Source organism: Lissotriton helveticus, chromosome 2_2 (genome assembly GCF_964261635.1).
Source record: "Lissotriton helveticus chromosome 2_2, aLisHel1.1, whole genome shotgun sequence".
Lineage (NCBI taxonomy): Eukaryota > Metazoa > Chordata > Amphibia > Caudata > Salamandridae > Lissotriton > Lissotriton helveticus.
The window spans coordinates 20,182,823-20,200,051 of NC_136060.1; the positions used below are offsets into that span (position 1 = coordinate 20,182,823).

The following is a 17,229-nucleotide window of genomic DNA, read 5'->3' on the forward strand; positions in this document are numbered from 1 at the left end:
GTATGAATGATTGCTGTTGTTGTGTGTAGGTCGAAAGTCCCTATGGGAGTATGGGCGATGAATTTTATCCACTTATATTTATAATTGTCTTAAAATATGTATTGCTTTTTGTGCTAAAATATAAATGAAAAAGAAATAAAATGAAATTCTAATAAAAATGTTTCTCATTATATATATGCCTATCCAATTTTGAGACATCCATTAGGGTTCAGAGTGTAATAATAAGTGGTTGGACATTCTGTAGGCCTCCCTTTGAATCTACAGGGCAGGTTCTCCTCCTTGTTTGATCATTGCAGTTTTCCATCCCGTTTTGAAGCACATTTCCTCTCTGGTGGTCCCGTTGATATTTCCCAGGCAGTGTGATCCCTCCACGGCCGGAGCCGCCGTGATTTGTATTGCTACAAGGGTTCTCGGATTTGAGGCCGCACACCACTCGCAGGTTGTTTTCAAAACATTTATTTGGACATTGCAGTTTTCCATCCCGTTTTGAAGTCCTTTGACCTTACGCGTTTCGAGGCAGTTGTTCCTCTCATCAGAAGTCGGTGCAGGGGAACCTTCTTTATCGCCATTACATCCTCATTGCTTGCATTTCACACAATAATTGGCCTCCGGTGTGCCTGCTTTAAATAGCGTCCATTTGCCATGATGCATTTTGGGTGATGTAGTCATTAAGGCTCAATTTTTACCCTCCAGTGTGTTGTGGTTCCTGCCCATTATTTCAGGACACTTTGAAAGCCTTCCATTAGGCTCCCGGATGGAACACTGCAGTGTTAATTTATCGCCTGTTCGTGCCACATCAAAGATGCACATTTCCTCTCTGGCGGTCCCGTTGATATTTCCCAGGCAGTGCGATCCCTCCACGGCCGGAGCCGCCGTGATTTGTATTGCTACAAGGGTACTCGGATTTGAGGCCGCACACCATTCGCAGGTTGTTTTCAAAACATTTATTTGGACATTGCAGTTTTCCATTCCGTTTTGAAGTCCTTTGACCGTACGCGTTTCAAGGCAGTTGTTCCTCTCATCAGAGGTCGGTGCAGGGGAACCTTCTTTATCGCCATTACATCCTCATTGCTTGCATTTCACACAATAATTGGCCTCCGGTGTGCCTGCTTTATATATATATATATATATATATATATATATATATATATATATATATATGTATAACGGCGTGTTGCTCGAGTATTCTCTGCCCCTCCTTAGCGAGAGTTGCGTCGTCTTTATAGACTCCTCGAACCGAGTCTAAGAAATACAGCCAAAACATGACGACGCTGTGTGCAGTTCTTAGTTCCTTATTTTCGCCGCTGCCAAACACGTTTCGACTGCCAAGCAGTCTTGCTATATATGTATGTATGTTTCGTTAAGATTTGTTAAAAATATTACACAGTGGCGGTTGCCACTGAGTGGCTATAGTTAGGCCAGCAATTCCATATGAAAAGCATTTTATGTGTTGCTTGTAACTTTGCCACTGTTTGACAAATCTCCACCAATCTTTACAAAGTGGTCCCACTTTTTAACTAGTTTGTGGATGGGAAGTTTCAGTGTGAGCCATCAGGAGGGGGCGAGTCAAAAGTGAAGGGTTCCCAAAACGCAAAATCCCCTTGCATTTTCCATAGAATTCTTTAAAGAGGGCTACAATAAAAACTGCTAAATGAAATGCATCAAAATTGGCATAAGCTGGATCTTATTTTGTAGATTGTGCTTTTTGTGATATATTGTAAATCTGTTCAGTAGTTTATGCAAAATTAAGGCTTAAAAGTACCGATATCTGGATGATTGGGTTCGAGAGGCTCTTGCAAGAGTCCCTCAAACCCAATTAAAAAAATAGAGTGTTCTGATTGGCCCAGTGAGCTTTTTAGGTCTCGCCTAGCGTTGCAGTGCATGCGCTACTCGCTTGCGATATCTATTGTTGTCGGTTTGCTTTTGGAAGTGGGGTTGGTGACCGCCCTGTCTCCCTTTGGCCCCGCCCACCCGGACTGGACTTGTCCTAATACCATTTCAACATGAAACACTTAGCTGCCAGTACACATGTCTTGAATTGTGGTTTTTACACTTGTTTGCAGCAGTTTAAACTTTTTCCCGAATTTTCTGAAGTCTTAAACGACTTTTTTTTCTCTCTTAATTGAACAATTTCTCATAAAATTAAAACTATGAGAATAATTTATCTACCTAGACCATGCATCTTTTCCCGGAGCTTAAAACTCATATTATTGATAGTAGCTGCAATACATGGTGCATTGTTTAACTTCTAGATTTTTTTTTCTGCCGTTTGTACTGTACTTTTATTATAATCTTGATTTTTCATAGTGATTGATCTATGCTGGATACCTAATTAAGCCTGTTTGCCACGTTGTTTACAACAGGAAGTGGGAATGTGAAACTATTGAAAAACATAAGGCGGCTTTTCTAACTTTGTAGTATTTCTTGAGACCTGTTTTTAGACTGATTAGCGAGGTGTAGGACAACCCTTTTGTTGATAATGCTCTTAGTCTTTGCTCATGTCTTCTGGTCACTGGCCTCTGTTCTGACTTTTGGGTTATTGCCGTGTCCCAGATATTATGAAAATTACTGCCTACATGGGACAACATAATGTTTACTTGCTTTGAGCCCCTTCATGTGGCACAGTTTTGTCAATGCATCAGAGCTAAAGTTACCATTTTTTCGAGGTGCACTGCATGTGCATGTGTGTGTGTGGGCAGGATCTGGATGAAGGTGTTTTGCTGACACAGCTGGAATATGGTGCACTGCTGCTACCTGTTAACATACATAAGGAAAGTGTAAAAGTAACTGTTACCTAAATACAATTATAAAAAAGTAACGTTTTTGCCTCACAATATTTACGTCATTGATAATGTTTTCAGTAATCTTTTTTTAGGAGTTTTTTTCTTTCTTTATAATTGGCTTCTGCACGTGCCTTTCACACATTCTGAAGGTTAAATCCAAACTTAGCAACATGGTAAATTATTACAGGTTCGACAGAAAGGCACAGCAAATTCTAAGGGGCGTGGAAATGCGAGATTAGGATGAATCGTTACATGAAGATATGAAGAGAAGAGATTAGAGAGGGAGTGAGGATTTGATCCATGCTGGTAGAATCTATTTAGGTAAAACTGCGTGCCAACACTATAAAGCCAAGCTCATTGTTTGTTTTGTTACCCAAAGGAGAGAGACTGAGAAATAATCAGGGAGTTGAGGGTCACAGTTTTACAGGCAGAGGCTTTCCACATCAAGGTCATGCGTCCTAAGAGTTTAGCTGCATGGTCTTGTTACAGCCAATAGAAACACAATAATTCTTTTCAAACCATTTGGGAATGTGTGTGTTTTTTTATCACCTTGAATTTCAGTTGCCAAACCAGGACCTAAGCGGCACCATCTTGTAGCATTCTCTAGTTTAATGTCCTCTCGCACTTATTTGAATGTGATGTTCCTTTGGTCTACAACCATAGATCTTCACTTACTGTCAGCCCCACTACTGGTGTCTCCATTGTGTTTTTTAAAGTGTTTTCGCGTGAGTGATTTGTTAATGAGCTATGGTTACCTCGCTTCTGGGCGCTTCAGTTTAATATTTTCACATGAATTGTGCCAGGGTGGGTCGGTACACTGCGTTGCCCTTCATATTATTGCGGATGCCACACGGTTTGTCTCGGAAGAAAGACCTGATGCTTACATCTTTAGTGTGCTTACTGTGATTGATGCGATCACTGGCGTTTGAGGGTGGACTCCTTTTGAAGATTGATTCTCCTTGACCTTTTCCTGTTCTCAGTGATGTAAACTGAGTCACAACCGTCTGCTTTCAGCTGCTGCCGCTCATTGATGCCTGGCCTAGGCCAGTGCTTGCATTATTTAGGTCCCTATTTGTTTTTTTGTTTTTAAAGCTTTCTCCAATCTTAACTCTTCATGAAGTCACCCTGTCGACTCCCTTTTCTGACGTTGCAACCTACGCCATAACCTTTTAACACCCTTGGAAAGTAAAAAAAGGCATAAATAAAAGGCATTGTCGTTTACAATAGCAATAGCTCAAACTCTTGCAAATTCGAGACCTATTGCATTGTAAATGCTTGTTTTAGCTTGGGCCAGTTCTCTTCTGTGGGCGTCACGCTCCCACCGGACTGAGCTATATGATTGGCTGCCAGCAACATGAGAAACATGTTAATGGCTGCCATTAAAGGACATGGGGATGTCCCTATCCTGAACATGTTAAACAAAATATATAAAGGGGCATATCCTGACTGTCTATGCCCCTTGGGAGGGTGCCCCTGCCCTCGGGATGGGTGGCAAAAAACCCCCACATCAGCAAAAATACAAAAAACAAAATGGCGGCCGGGCCACTTTCTTTTATTAATGGGAGGCCGCATGCAGCCCCCTAAAAATAAAATGCCCTGAAGGATGGGGTTCCCAGGACCTACTAAGGCTCGAGGAGGGGGGCCACTTGGTCCACCTTCATTTTAAGAAAACTTAATGCCCTGGGATCCCATGGCTCAATGGGATTAATGAGGCTCGGGGAGGGTGCCACTTGGTCCCCCTCCTCTTTAAAAAACATTAGGCCCTGGGGGAGTTTGCAGCAGCCGGTCTCTGTGACCAACGCCTGTCACACACAGTTTAAGAATGTGTGCAGCGGTGGTTGGCTTAACTTATTATTATAAAATATTACCTTAGGTTAACAAAAAAATGTATAAACTCACTGAAAAAATTGATAGATTAAAGTAACATTATAGTTAGATGTGAAAAAAACATCTGTTTTTGTGTGAAAAAAAAATCTTAGGAATTAATTAAAAAAACAAAGGATAAAGTAACGTTATATTTAGGTAAATATGTCAGTGACAACATTAAAGTTTTGAGCTTAGAAAAACACAGGAATTCACAAGTTATAGTTAGCACTGCTATTGTCCTCACATATTACATAACTCATGACATGTTCTGTGACATCATTTATGACATCACTGATGATATCTCTAACGACATCATTGATGACATCACCGAATATACCACTGAGAACATCGTCCAATGAGTGTGATTGTTAAATTTTTAGTTTAGATAGTGGTGCGTAACTACCATAGATTCCTATTTATCTAATTTTGTTTAGCGTGTGTCAAGCTAATAGGTGTAAGTGTTTACAAAACGCATGTGCTCCTAATGCATCGTAGTTGTGTACAGGTATTGAACATGTTATAAAAGCATTTAAGAGTAACTTGTGTGCAGGTGATAGTTGACAACTTGTGTTCAGCATGTTCCACACAAGTTTTTAGGCTCTGTAGAACAATTTGGCACAGGGCAAAGATTCTACGTACAACATACTAAATATTGTAAGCAGCTTTGAGTTATTAGACAGAATCATCTCAGCATGACAATTTCCAAGTAACATAGAAGAGTGGGTGCACCAGGTACTAACCACAGTCTTAATAATACTGGTTGTATAATCTTTAGCCACTTCAGATGTTGCTTATTTTAAACAAATAGTGCCTTTTCTGCCAAGTGTTTCCTAGAATGTACACTGTTCTGAGTAGACACTTTTTAATACTCTGTAGTGTATGTAATATGAGAGATCATAAGCGGGGTCTGGTGGGGGCGCAAGTTATCGTTAGCTCTGCTAACGATAACTGGTGTTATTTTTAGTTCAAAATGTTAATGTCACGGACATATTCATCTAACTATCGCGTGACTTTAATCTTTGGCTTTTTCAGGGATATAAATATATATACGTATACACACATATAAGTTATTAATTTATATATATATATATACATATATATCAAAACAAAACCCTTTCAGGCATATAGTGACACATAAATGATGCAAAAAAGGAGAGAACTCTGGGTAGTTTTCAGTTTAGGTGGAAAACTACCCAGAGTTCCCTCCTTCTTTTTTGCATATATATATAGATATATATATATATGTAGAGAGAGAGAGAGAGAGAGAGAGAGAGAGAGAGAGAGAGCGCGAGAGAGGCTATGGATTGCAGTGCATTTAAAAGCCTTTAGAATTCTAGAAAACATAAAGTAAGGGAAGACAAAAATGTGAAACAGGAAAGAATCTAGGCATTATTTCTGCCAATGGACTATGGTCTGTCATTTGAAGTAAGGCGAATTTGCTGATCAGAAACCCTTCCTATCTTTGGTACTGGGCACGGAAATCATTGTTTGTATTGCATCGAAGGAATGCCATCTTGACAAGGAAGAGAATACCATCATATTCGTCTCCTCCCATCCAACATTTCAGCCCTCCCACCTCTCTCTTCCTGCCTCCTTAAGACTTATTGACTCTACTTCACAAAGCTCAGAGTGCCGGCAGCTAAAAGCAGCAAGCCTTGTCAGGTAGTGCCCTCTTGTGGCAGAAAGACTTCCGTCTTTTCTCTCTGGCTCTAGCTGGGCACAGACACTTGGAGTTCGGTTTTAAAGATGAACACGTCTCTGAAAGTTCTGTGGAATGCTGCTGCTCCTGTCTGGAAAGTTTTGTTATGTTCAAAACGCAGCTCTATTTCTTATACTGATAGAAACAAACACTAACTTCTTTTTATTAGGCCTGATGCTGGCCAAGATGGTTTGATTTTCAAATTCATTCTCTCTCTCTCTCTCTCTCTCTCTCTCTCTCTCTCTCTCTCTCTCTCTCTCTCTCTCTCTCTCTCTCTCTCTCTCTCTCTCTCTCTCTCTCTCTCTCTCTCTCTCTTGTTAATCTGCTGCTTTGTAATCACTTTTTTCTTGTTCCACCTACTGCATGCACCCTAGAGCTTTGGGTCAGCCCACTTCAACCACTGGCCAACTTCACTGTAAGTGACGGCATTCTGCTCTTTCACAAGAACATTGCTACACATAAACCAGTTCGCTTCCGTGCCCGGGGCTACTATGGTAGTGTGCGCTTTTTGATACAAAAAAATGCTTTAAGCCTACAGATACAGGATAAAACATTAACGTTAAAAAAAGAGTGAACATAAAACAACCATTGACAATGACGACTGCAGGGCTATTTGATTTGTCAGTACTTGATATTAGAATGTCTTCAGGGACAGCTGAGGAGAAAGGAGGGCCGTCCATACAGTCAAGATGGAGAGCGTGGATCGCTGTCTTGGGTGCAATTTAGAAGTGAGTTAAATAGAATAGCTACTTCCTGTGCGTTTTTCAGTTTGTTGGCAGTGATTGGTGGCGCCTCTGCACATAGCTGCCAAAGTTTAAGATTGCTATGTGTGACATTTTCATAATTTCAGTGTAATTATGAGTGACATTCAACAATTATGAGTGACACTTTCTCACGAGCAAAATGAAGCGCATTGAATGAGCGAAATATTAGACATTACAACCTTTTGCCAATAGGAAGCACTAAAATATCTAAGAAATGCTCAAAACCCCTGAAATGAAAGGTAATGATGCTGATACCAATGAGATAACTGTTCAGGGCACCAATATCACATTGTAGCAATCAGAAATATAATAGCAATTGTGCTAGTCTGAAGGATAAAACTGTGGAGACAGCTGAGGGTAGGGCCTGAGCACTGAAGCATGATTAGAGTAGGGAGTTCATTATTCACATATGGTCACTTCCTTGAGTTGAATGGGAGGCCAAGAACAGCAGAAACCTTCAGAGAGCGAAGCGGCTGCATATAACCTACAAGACCATGAGTATAGCAGCAAGGCACATGACGTCCATTGACAAAGAACAAGTGTTTCATCCAGTGAACATGCAGTGCTCTACGGTCAGTTACAACATATAAATGAACATCATCAAAACATGTAGGCCAAGCAGGAAGAAAGAGTCAGTCGCTCATGAGATAACATCCATGTGGGAGGTGTTGTTTTGAACCACTGAAAGAGTGGAACGTTATCTGCAAAATCTCTCACAAGTTTCCCTCCAGCAAGAAACACAGGCAGAAATTATACATGGCTGCATGTGCAAGTTTTTCAAATGTTTCCTATGCTCCATTGGAAAGACCAAATTAAGGGGCTCATTAGGACCGCGGTTTTCCCGCATCCTCCGGGCCGGCGGAAGCCACCGCCGGCCCGGAGGATGCGGAAAAACCCCTGAGGATGCACAAAAGACCCACCACCAAATTAGGATGGCGGTGGGTCTCAAATTCGGTCCGCAGCTTTTCCGCCGCGGTCGCCTTCCGACCGCGGCGGAAAAGCTCTAACATGGCTGGCGGTGTCTATCAGACACCGCCAGCCATATTAGGATGGCGGAAAACAGATGCCTTTCCGCGGCGGATTCTCCGCCGTGGAAAGGCATACGGTGATTTCTTTGGGGGCCCGTTGTGGGCCCCCAGGGTGATTGTGGGGGTGGGGGTGCACATGGGGGGTACCTATGGTACCCCCCCTGCATTTGCGTGCACGAAGCGGCAGGCACCGCGTGGTGCCTGCCGCTTTGTGCATGCAAATGCTAAGCATGCATATTTAACCTTGCGGCGGGTGTTGCTTCAAGCAGCACCCGCCGCAATGTTAAATATTGAGGATGTGACCGCCAGGCTGGCGGTCACATCCTAATTGTACTGGAGGGACCACCGCTGCCCCTGCGGACGGTCCCTCCTCCTCTAGGGTGGCGGACGGACGCAGGTCCGTGCGCCATCCTAATGAGCCCCTAAATCTTGTGTATGGACCCATAGCCGCAGTAGGAGGAAATTCAGTAAAAGCAGGCATTACCTTTCAAACTGTTTTAAATAGCAATTTGCAATGGATACGGTATTAAAATGTGCAAAAAAACATAAAGGTAAAGAAATTATCATTGAGCCCGTCTTATACACTCATGCCGTTTCACTCATTTTAACCTACTACAGTTGAGTACATGTTGCTGATATCAAATTAACCCAGGGCACAGCGGGTGCCTAACCTTCCTGCTGCCATTTCACATGTGCCTGGGGGCTCAAAGCTGAGCGCTTCGGCCAGCAGCTTTGTTTGCTTCTAAAGACGCACAGAGATGATGTATTCGAAAGTGAACTACCATCTTGACTCTGGGAACTGGATCTGTGGAATGCACGTTATGAAAGGATGCGTGTTGCTTTTGTATGGCACTAACTGCCACCATAAAAACAGGTAGAAATGAAAGACGCATAATGCCTCTGATGCGCAGCAGCCCTCAGTGTACACAGTCCTGTCCATTAGGGAGTCAGTGATAGAAATTATTCAGTCACTCTATGGTCTCGATCTGGCCTCGCCCCCCTGCAGGTCTGGCAACGTGAACGCCGGGGGTGTTATTGCGGCGCTAGCGCTGCGCACCGCAGACAGTCAGCAGTGCACCAATGACTCGTCAACTCAGAATGAGTCCCTCACCGCTTCTGACCCACCTTACCTCACTTCCTCTTCCTCCAGGACATGAGGAGGCACTACGGTCACATCCAAATTATAATCCTGGGCCCCCCATAGTGTCCCACAGCCAGTAGCAACCACAGAGGGCAGGCCCCGCCCCAGAGTCTAATTGGCAGCAGTGTCAAAGCCACGCGGTGCTGCAGGAAATATGCAGCCAGGCACAACAGGCTGGTGGCCTGGGCAGAATTGTAACATTGTAGCAGTCACTCTCAGCCACTCCAGAGCTGAGAGCACACAATTAACTATTAACTAACTGAAACCAGCAGCTGCTGGAAGCATGTCTCGGAGCAGGTGCACAGGCGCCGGTGGCCCCCGCTGGCACCCTGCGTAGGCAGAGTTTCAGAGTGGCATTAAGTGCGTGACGATGCATTTCAGTTTGGTGATGCAGAACACCACACTGAAATGCGTGAGCATCGCACCTTATGCGTGATACTTGGCAGGCATGTCTGCAGAGGGAACAGTGGAGAAGTGTGGCTCAATGGTTAGAGCGGCAGACCCTAATGCAGAGGTCTTGCCCGGGACCAGGGTTCAATTCCCCGCTTCGGCGGGTCTTGGGCTCAAAATTCCATGGACCTGATAATTCTCGCCTCGGTGCCTATTCCAATCATGGAGTCCCACTCTGCAACTCTGGGCAATAGCTTGCTTAATCTCCACAACGGCCCCCACAACGCTAAGGATGCCTGGCCTCCACCTTGGGGGTGCCCAGGAGTGGACACCTCACAGGGAAAGCCAGGATGGGCTCCACAGCGGTATTCGTACAAGCGCCTTGAGACCCTTGCGGGTGGGTAGTGCGCTATACAAGTATCAATTTACAATTTAGTACAATGCTGCACCAGTCTGTGGGAGTTGTGTTTTGTGTAGGAAGGCAGATGGACAGCAAAGAGAGGAAAGGCCAGATTGCCCTTTCTCATTTTACAAGATGAGTGCCGCGTTTTTGTGTATTTTGCTTATTTGTCCAGTGCAGAAGTCATGTCTTCCCATTGTGCATCATATAGGATTTAGAACCTGCTCGTGTTTATCACCCCACTTGTCTCTGTGTTGCAAGTTGATGCGTGGCTAGACCCGGGCCATTCGAGAGTGAAAAGGGATGGGTTTGTACCACCGCCTCCTGCCTCTTCATTTCAGGAAGTTATAAAGTAAGCCATTTTATGAAGAAGAACCGTCTACAAAGCTTTGTAATCTAGGGGTATCCTGATCGTGTTATAGCAGTTGTGACTGCAACCCATTTAAAGGTTCCCCCTCCTATGGTTTAAGCTGATCCTGTCGAATTTCCGATATTGAGGACACCTACAGATGTTGAAAGCATGCGCACTAACCCTATATGCTATCTTAATGCGATTGAGACCAGCTGCTTTCAGGATGCACCCAGCTCTCTGCGCTACACACATACCTGTGCAACACGTGCATGAATTCCAAGTCATGATACTGTGATCGGAGCATGCACCTGAAAGGCGCACATAAATCTATACATTAGGCGCATGAACATGTTGAACTATCTTGCTAGCATCAGAATGTGTGAGCTGCAGGTTCAATTCTTAACTGTGCAGCAGGCGCATTAACCAACCGAGCTGTTAAACTGAATTTGACGCTAGTGCCCTATAGTGTTCACACTGATCTCTCTAGCGGTTACTCAATTACTTGCGATTATGTCACTGACATTGGACCCTGCAAACTGCAGGTTACCCACAAACCACTGCAGCAGGCGCTCCTGTCCTGATCTGCATGAGAAGTGAGTTCAGCTCATTCTGTCCATCACATTATATAAATATAAATATGTACTTAGCTATGCAAAATATTAACTTTTTATTTGGAACATTTAAACTTAGTTACCTTGAGGTGTTCAATAAGAGATGTTAATTGTACTCGTTTTTATCAACCTGTGAAGCAGAAAAGGGTGACTGGCCATTCAGGATTCTACTATGTTAAACTGCAGGCTATACTGCACACTGCAGCAGGCGCATTGATCCGCGAAGCTATCTTACTAGTGAGCAGGGAGTTGTTAACTCTTATTTAAATGCATTGAGACATATTACTTCCAAGTACTTGATTAAACCTACAAATCTAATTCCATTACGAGCGGAAACTCGTTTCGTTTGCGCCAAAACAGGGCTCCAACTTGGTCAGTATTTGCTGGTGTGTAAATGGTGTATACATTGCATAGCGTTCTCTATATACCCACAAGTTTGTTTGTTTTTTATGGTGGGGGGAGGAAATCTGGGGAACAATTGTACCAATAAGCGCGAAATTCCTTCTTAGAACGTATACACTGTGCACAATTGGGAATTCCACTTAGGCAATTAAACATCTCTAGACTCGAGAATTTTGATAAGGCACCCCACATTTTATTCCTTAAACAATAATGATGTAAGTAGAGAAACTTGCCCGTTTAATCCGGCTTTCTCCATAAAACTGCTCACCGAGATTTGGAACTAAAGTCGGAACCAATGTTAAGGTGTCTCTGGGTAAGTGTGAACTGATGCCCATCCGCAGGCGGCCGCAAAAAACAACCAACGGTAACATTGAATTATTTCACTGTTAACTAAGTTGTCCTTCTGAAAGAGTTTGTAGTCGCTCCTATTATGTCTTTGTACATACAGGCATGTAGCCATTTGTTTGGTGGAACTACTTTGAAACTTAGCAGAATGTCTACTTTCATTTACTCTGCAGAAAGGACGCCTTTCTTATTGTACATGCGGTGTCGAGAATTGGTTGTTAAAGAAACAGCATGTACAGAAAATAATAGGTGATGTACTTGTTCTCTTCCTTTTTCAGATTGGAATTAAAAGTAGATCAGATTTAGCTGAAAAGGTCAGACTAAGTCTACAATACGAAGAGGCCAAGAGAAGGTAATGACAAGGGTTATAGAAGCCTTGTTAAATGTGCTATGTGCTAAATGATCCACTGTATTAACATATCATGGGCTTGTAGTGACATCTACTGGGCAATTCTGTTAACACCATCCGTAAAATAGTTAACACTTTCTCTTTGTGTTTTTTTATTGTTTATTTATATAATTTATTGAACTAATTGTCTGAATGGACGTTTTGCATTTAGATCCTCTCTCAATGCCATGTTACACACAGAAATGCTTCTTTGTCCCACGTTTAAATGACATTTGAAGCTACATTTCGCATGTTGCACCTTACAATTACAGCGTGTTTTGTTTCTACTAAAGTCTATTGTCTTTTTCGTATACTCATTAAACTCAGACCTATGCTTCCTCGACACAGTCCTTGCTGCCTAAGGCGATCCCTGCTCTGGAGAAAGGCTATCTTGCTTCCTTGTTCAAAACAACATTTCTTTATTTCACCAGTTCTCTGAGACCACAAAAACAACCTGTCACTTTTTTACCTTTCTTCTTTTTGTATTGTTAATCTTTTAAAAAAGAGAAAAAAACCTTAATCCACTTGATATTTTGTTTGTTGCCTCAATCAGCAGAGCTGCATTTTAGTTAGTTCCATTTTGGGAGGAATCCTAGGACTCTGAGCAATGAAGATGTAAGTTATTACGACAGTCACCTCTTCCACCTACGTCCTCACAGTCCTTACTCAATGAGCCTCAATTTAAAGAGACGTAAGACCCCAAAAATGGAACTCGTGCTGAGAAGTGGTGCAATATCTGGTTGGGTCCCTAGCTGGAGTCTTCCATCCACCCTGTAGCGAGGCATGGATGCCAGGGGCCCTGCTGCAGGCAAGGACAATGGCTGCCTTGCCTGCTGTTGTGTTTGTAAAACACAGCAATTATCAGGAGTCAACGAGCCCCTCAGGGCTCTGGGTCCCAGTGCCCACTGCACCTGCTACACCAGTAGTAGCTGCACCCACCACCGAATGGTAGTCCTGAATGAAGGTGTGATATGTAGCCCTTGTAGCAGCATCACTCATGTCCTTGAGAGCCTCAGCAAATGCTTCTGCTCATGTCGAGGCTGCCACACTCCTGCCCTCATATAACCCTCTTTACTTGGTTGTATGTTGGGACCACACAGGCGTTAATCACGCCTGCCTTAATAACGCGGTGCGAACAACAGATGCGTCTTTACCATGCATTCCATTGCCACGCAAGTGGTTACAATTACTTGCCTTAGGGAAAGCGCTGGAGATGAAATAGTATAATCTACTTTTTCAACTCCAGTCTGTGCAACATTAGGGAAAGTGTTGGACTTAAAGTCCACCATCAATCCAGCAACACTTTCCTTAAGGCATGTTGATCTGACGAATTGCGTAATAAAGGAATGCGTTGTAAAGACGCATCCGTGGTTCAGACCGCGCTGTTAAGGCACAGCGTGGTTCAATCTACGGTATAAAGTCTGTTTCCCCTTCAATCTAGCAGTCGCTGGCCCAGGACCAGCAAGAACACGCCTGGCACAATTCCTACAGTTCGTATGCCATCTGTCTTTGGACCTATTTCCCATTTGGTCATCCATGCCTATTTAGGGTTATATGGCAGTAATTTTTTCTATGTACGAGGGTTAGCTTCGTTCAGGGGTTGAGCTTGAATTAGATGGCCATGCTTCACTTCTGAACTCCCTCTCAAAAGCCTGAGTACAGATTTTTAGCTTAAATGTTAAGCCACGCCCTTCATTACATCTGCCACTCTCCTATGAGAGACCCCCACGCCCCCCAGGTTTTCCATCCCCTTTAAAGCCCTGCTCTGCTGCACGAACTTCTTCCGACCTTACTTTGACTTCCCTGGTTTTACTGGGCATGTGCAGTGCAATAGTTTACCTTGTAGTGTCGAAATAAATAACTAGAATACATGGTAATATGTGAATGTAAGCCAAAGGGAAAATAGCAACTAAAACAAATTCCAGATGAAAGCACTTGGTGGCTTCCAGAGTCCTACCGAGGTAGAAGCTCTTTTTCTTATTAAATACATGGCAGGTTTATACTGCACCTCACGTGACTAGACGTCTGCCAGATGTGTCTGTGTGAAGGTTGAAAACAGCTTTTTTTTTAAAACCTCATTTGGATATTTACCAAATGTGACGGAGCAATTTACCAAATACTGAAATGACCCAGCACATATTCAGCCGAAATGCGTTTGGCATGATATAGTTACCGTAAATCGTAATTACGGCTTCATGTTTTCCATTTTTATTGATTTTTAAAGTTAAATATAGACAGAAAACATTGTGTTTCCTGTCTGTACCTACTTTTAAAAGCAGAAAAGTACAGATAATGTGACTTCTTTTGAGTGACTCTCCATGCTGAGATTATTGAGTTTCAGGCCAATACCTGTACATACTGGCACCATGGGGAGTTGCAAAACTGAATAAGATTTGCTTAAATAACTGCATAGCTCAACATGTATTTGTGCTATTAAGTTATTTTTTCATTTGGGTTTATTATTTTATTATTTTGGGCAGTGTAATGTGCTAAAACCTGACAGACATCAACATATGTGTGCAAGTTTATCTGTGAAATAAATAAGGAAATATACAAGTTACCACCTCATCTGTTCATAAAACAAAAAAGAAATATCGCTAAATACCAATAAGATTTCCCAAATATAAATATGTATAAATATAGACGGAAATGTTAAAAAAATAAATACCAAAAAACTGGGAGTCCTAATCATAATGTAACATTAAAATTTTTGTGCTTCCCAACTCAATCCCAGGTGGGTACAGAACACAAGATCTAATAAAACAAGTGTTTGCAATTTTCAGCAGTGAGCATTTTATGTGTAATGACATGTATGCTACCTGCACTTGTCTGGAAAGTATTGCAGACGTAGCCTTCAACAAAGTTAGAAATGGCTTCAGTGCGAGCAGGAGTTCCTCCATTTTTCCTGATGAGCTCTTCTTATTTCAGCATGGCGAACCTGAAGATTGAGCTGTCAAAGTTAGAAGGTGAGCCATGGCCTGGGGGTCTGGACATTGAGAAGGAGAAATTGATGCTGGTCAACGAGAAGGAGGAACTTCTGAAGGAGCTTCAGTTTTTGACGCCGCGCAAACGGACGCAAGAGGAGCTGGAGCGGCTGGAGATAGAGAGGAGGAGACTGGAGGACGATTTGCTTTCTGTGAGAAGCACACCCAGCAAAGCTCTGGCAGAGAGGTACAGTCTCACCTAGTATTGTGCTGCAGCAACATTAACATGAGAACATCAATTGAAGATGAATATATATGAATGCAAGTAGCCCTATGAGGAAATGATGACATTTCCTTCTTTCTCTCCATTCTACTTCCAGTTGTAGTCATTAATTCTTTCTTTCCATCCTTCTCTAATCCATCTACATACTTCTGTTTATTCTTTAGTTTATCCATCCATGTCCTTTTCTTCCTTCCTATTTAGGTTGAAGCCTACCAGACAGCACAGCTCTCTGGTTTGTTAACTACATCTTGGGGACTTTCGGAAAAACTCCCTGGGAATGCATTCCCCCCCGTTGCTTAGTGGTCTGTAACTCACATTTTCTGGCTTTCTATTTGCTGGCTTTATTTGTTTTAGGCTTTCCAGCTCGAGATCCTCCCTTCCATGGCCCATATCCTAGCGTTATCCTTCCACTAGTGCTCAATTTCTGTAAACAGGGCTTTAAATCTTGCTCTTATCTTGTCATGTTTGCTGTACATTTAAAGACAGAGGTCACATGTCAGGCTGTGTCTTTCCTGGAGCTTGGTAATTACTTTTCTTTCTCTGACTTCAAAGTGAGAGGATTTATGTGACATTCATGCAGGGTACTGGAATGTTCTGGATAGAATGCACAAACTATATTGTTTTTTTCTATCACACAGCAAAATTTAAATGTCTCTACAACTATTACAAAATATATTATATCAGAATTAGGTAACTAGAAATGAAGCACATATTTTGATAATTCTGAAGTGTGGTGGAAACACATACTTTAATAAGATCAGAACATTTAGGAGGCAAGATGGCGCCCACACGAGTGGACGTACAGGTTGGTCGCTCCTCGACTTACCAGCAGACCGGTGAACTGAACAGGAGAAACGCGGAAGGCGAGCACCAATTAGTTCATGGTCGCGGCCGGATCGAGCAAATTACAATTGAAGGCACTGACCCGGCTCGGTGTGTCAGTTTTTCAGGAACTGTGTACTACAACTGCAACGCTAACGATATTGGCGTCCACGGCTTCGGGAGTCCAGGTGGCTGAAATCAGAGCTTAGGAGATTGGAGCTTGGAGCAGCATCGGCCTAATTCGGCTGTAATCGGCGCGGCAGTCTTCCGGCGTGCTACCGAGCGGCGCACCTGGTGAAAAGTTATTTGGGGTCAGCCTGCTTTGCAGAAACGCCTGATTGAAGCTAGCGGAGAGGGAGAGAGCGTGAGGAGCCGCCATGCCTCCTAAAGGTGTAAGGGGGTAGCCGCGGCTTCAAGAAGAGCAAGGAGATAGCAGCAGCCCCACTGAGGTGAGCAAAGGGGAAGCGCTCCCCGCACAGTTAAACAAAAACTCTAAAGGTCTCCCTGACATAACTAAATCTAAGGGAGTTGGAGGGGATAAGAACAAAGTGATACCGGCAATATTTATAATGGCGGCGGGGAAGGAAAAATCAAAAGGGGGACCTGTACAGGAGGCAATTGCGGTATCCTCCATCAGGACTACTATCTCTAATATCACCTCAAACACTGAAGAACTTCAGCAAAATAAAGAGGGCTTTCCTGATGGAAACGGACTGTGTCAAGTTGCAGGAATGGGCAGTGGGGGTGAAGAGCTACCTTTACAACGCGACGCGGACTCAGGCGACTTTTATTCAATGTCGGAGCCATCTCTACCCTCATCTTGTGAGGATCTTGTTACTCAGTATGCTCAACATACTGACCTTACTATGGACCAGACGCAGAGCCTCATTTCAAGGATTAAAACAGGGTCAGCACTGGATCCTTGCCCGCTGAAAGTGCTTACACCAGTTATGGACACGTTGATTCCGGTCATTACACAGGTCTGTAACGCTGTGTTCAGATCGGGCATTTTCCCTGCCTCCTTGAAACAC

General features: G+C 43.2%; 1 protein-coding gene across 1 annotated transcript in view; it reads left to right on the forward strand.

Moving 5' to 3' along the window:
- The window catches only part of WWC2 (WW and C2 domain containing 2), a 1,026,812-nt gene that overhangs the window by 622,535 nt on the left and 387,048 nt on the right, over positions 1-17,229 (forward strand). The window contains exons 8-9 of the mRNA XM_078677991.1: positions 12,060-12,133; positions 15,098-15,340. Coding sequence (XP_078534117.1) covers positions 12,060-12,133; positions 15,098-15,340 — 317 coding nt within the window. The remainder of the gene's footprint in view (positions 1-12,059; positions 12,134-15,097; positions 15,341-17,229) is intronic.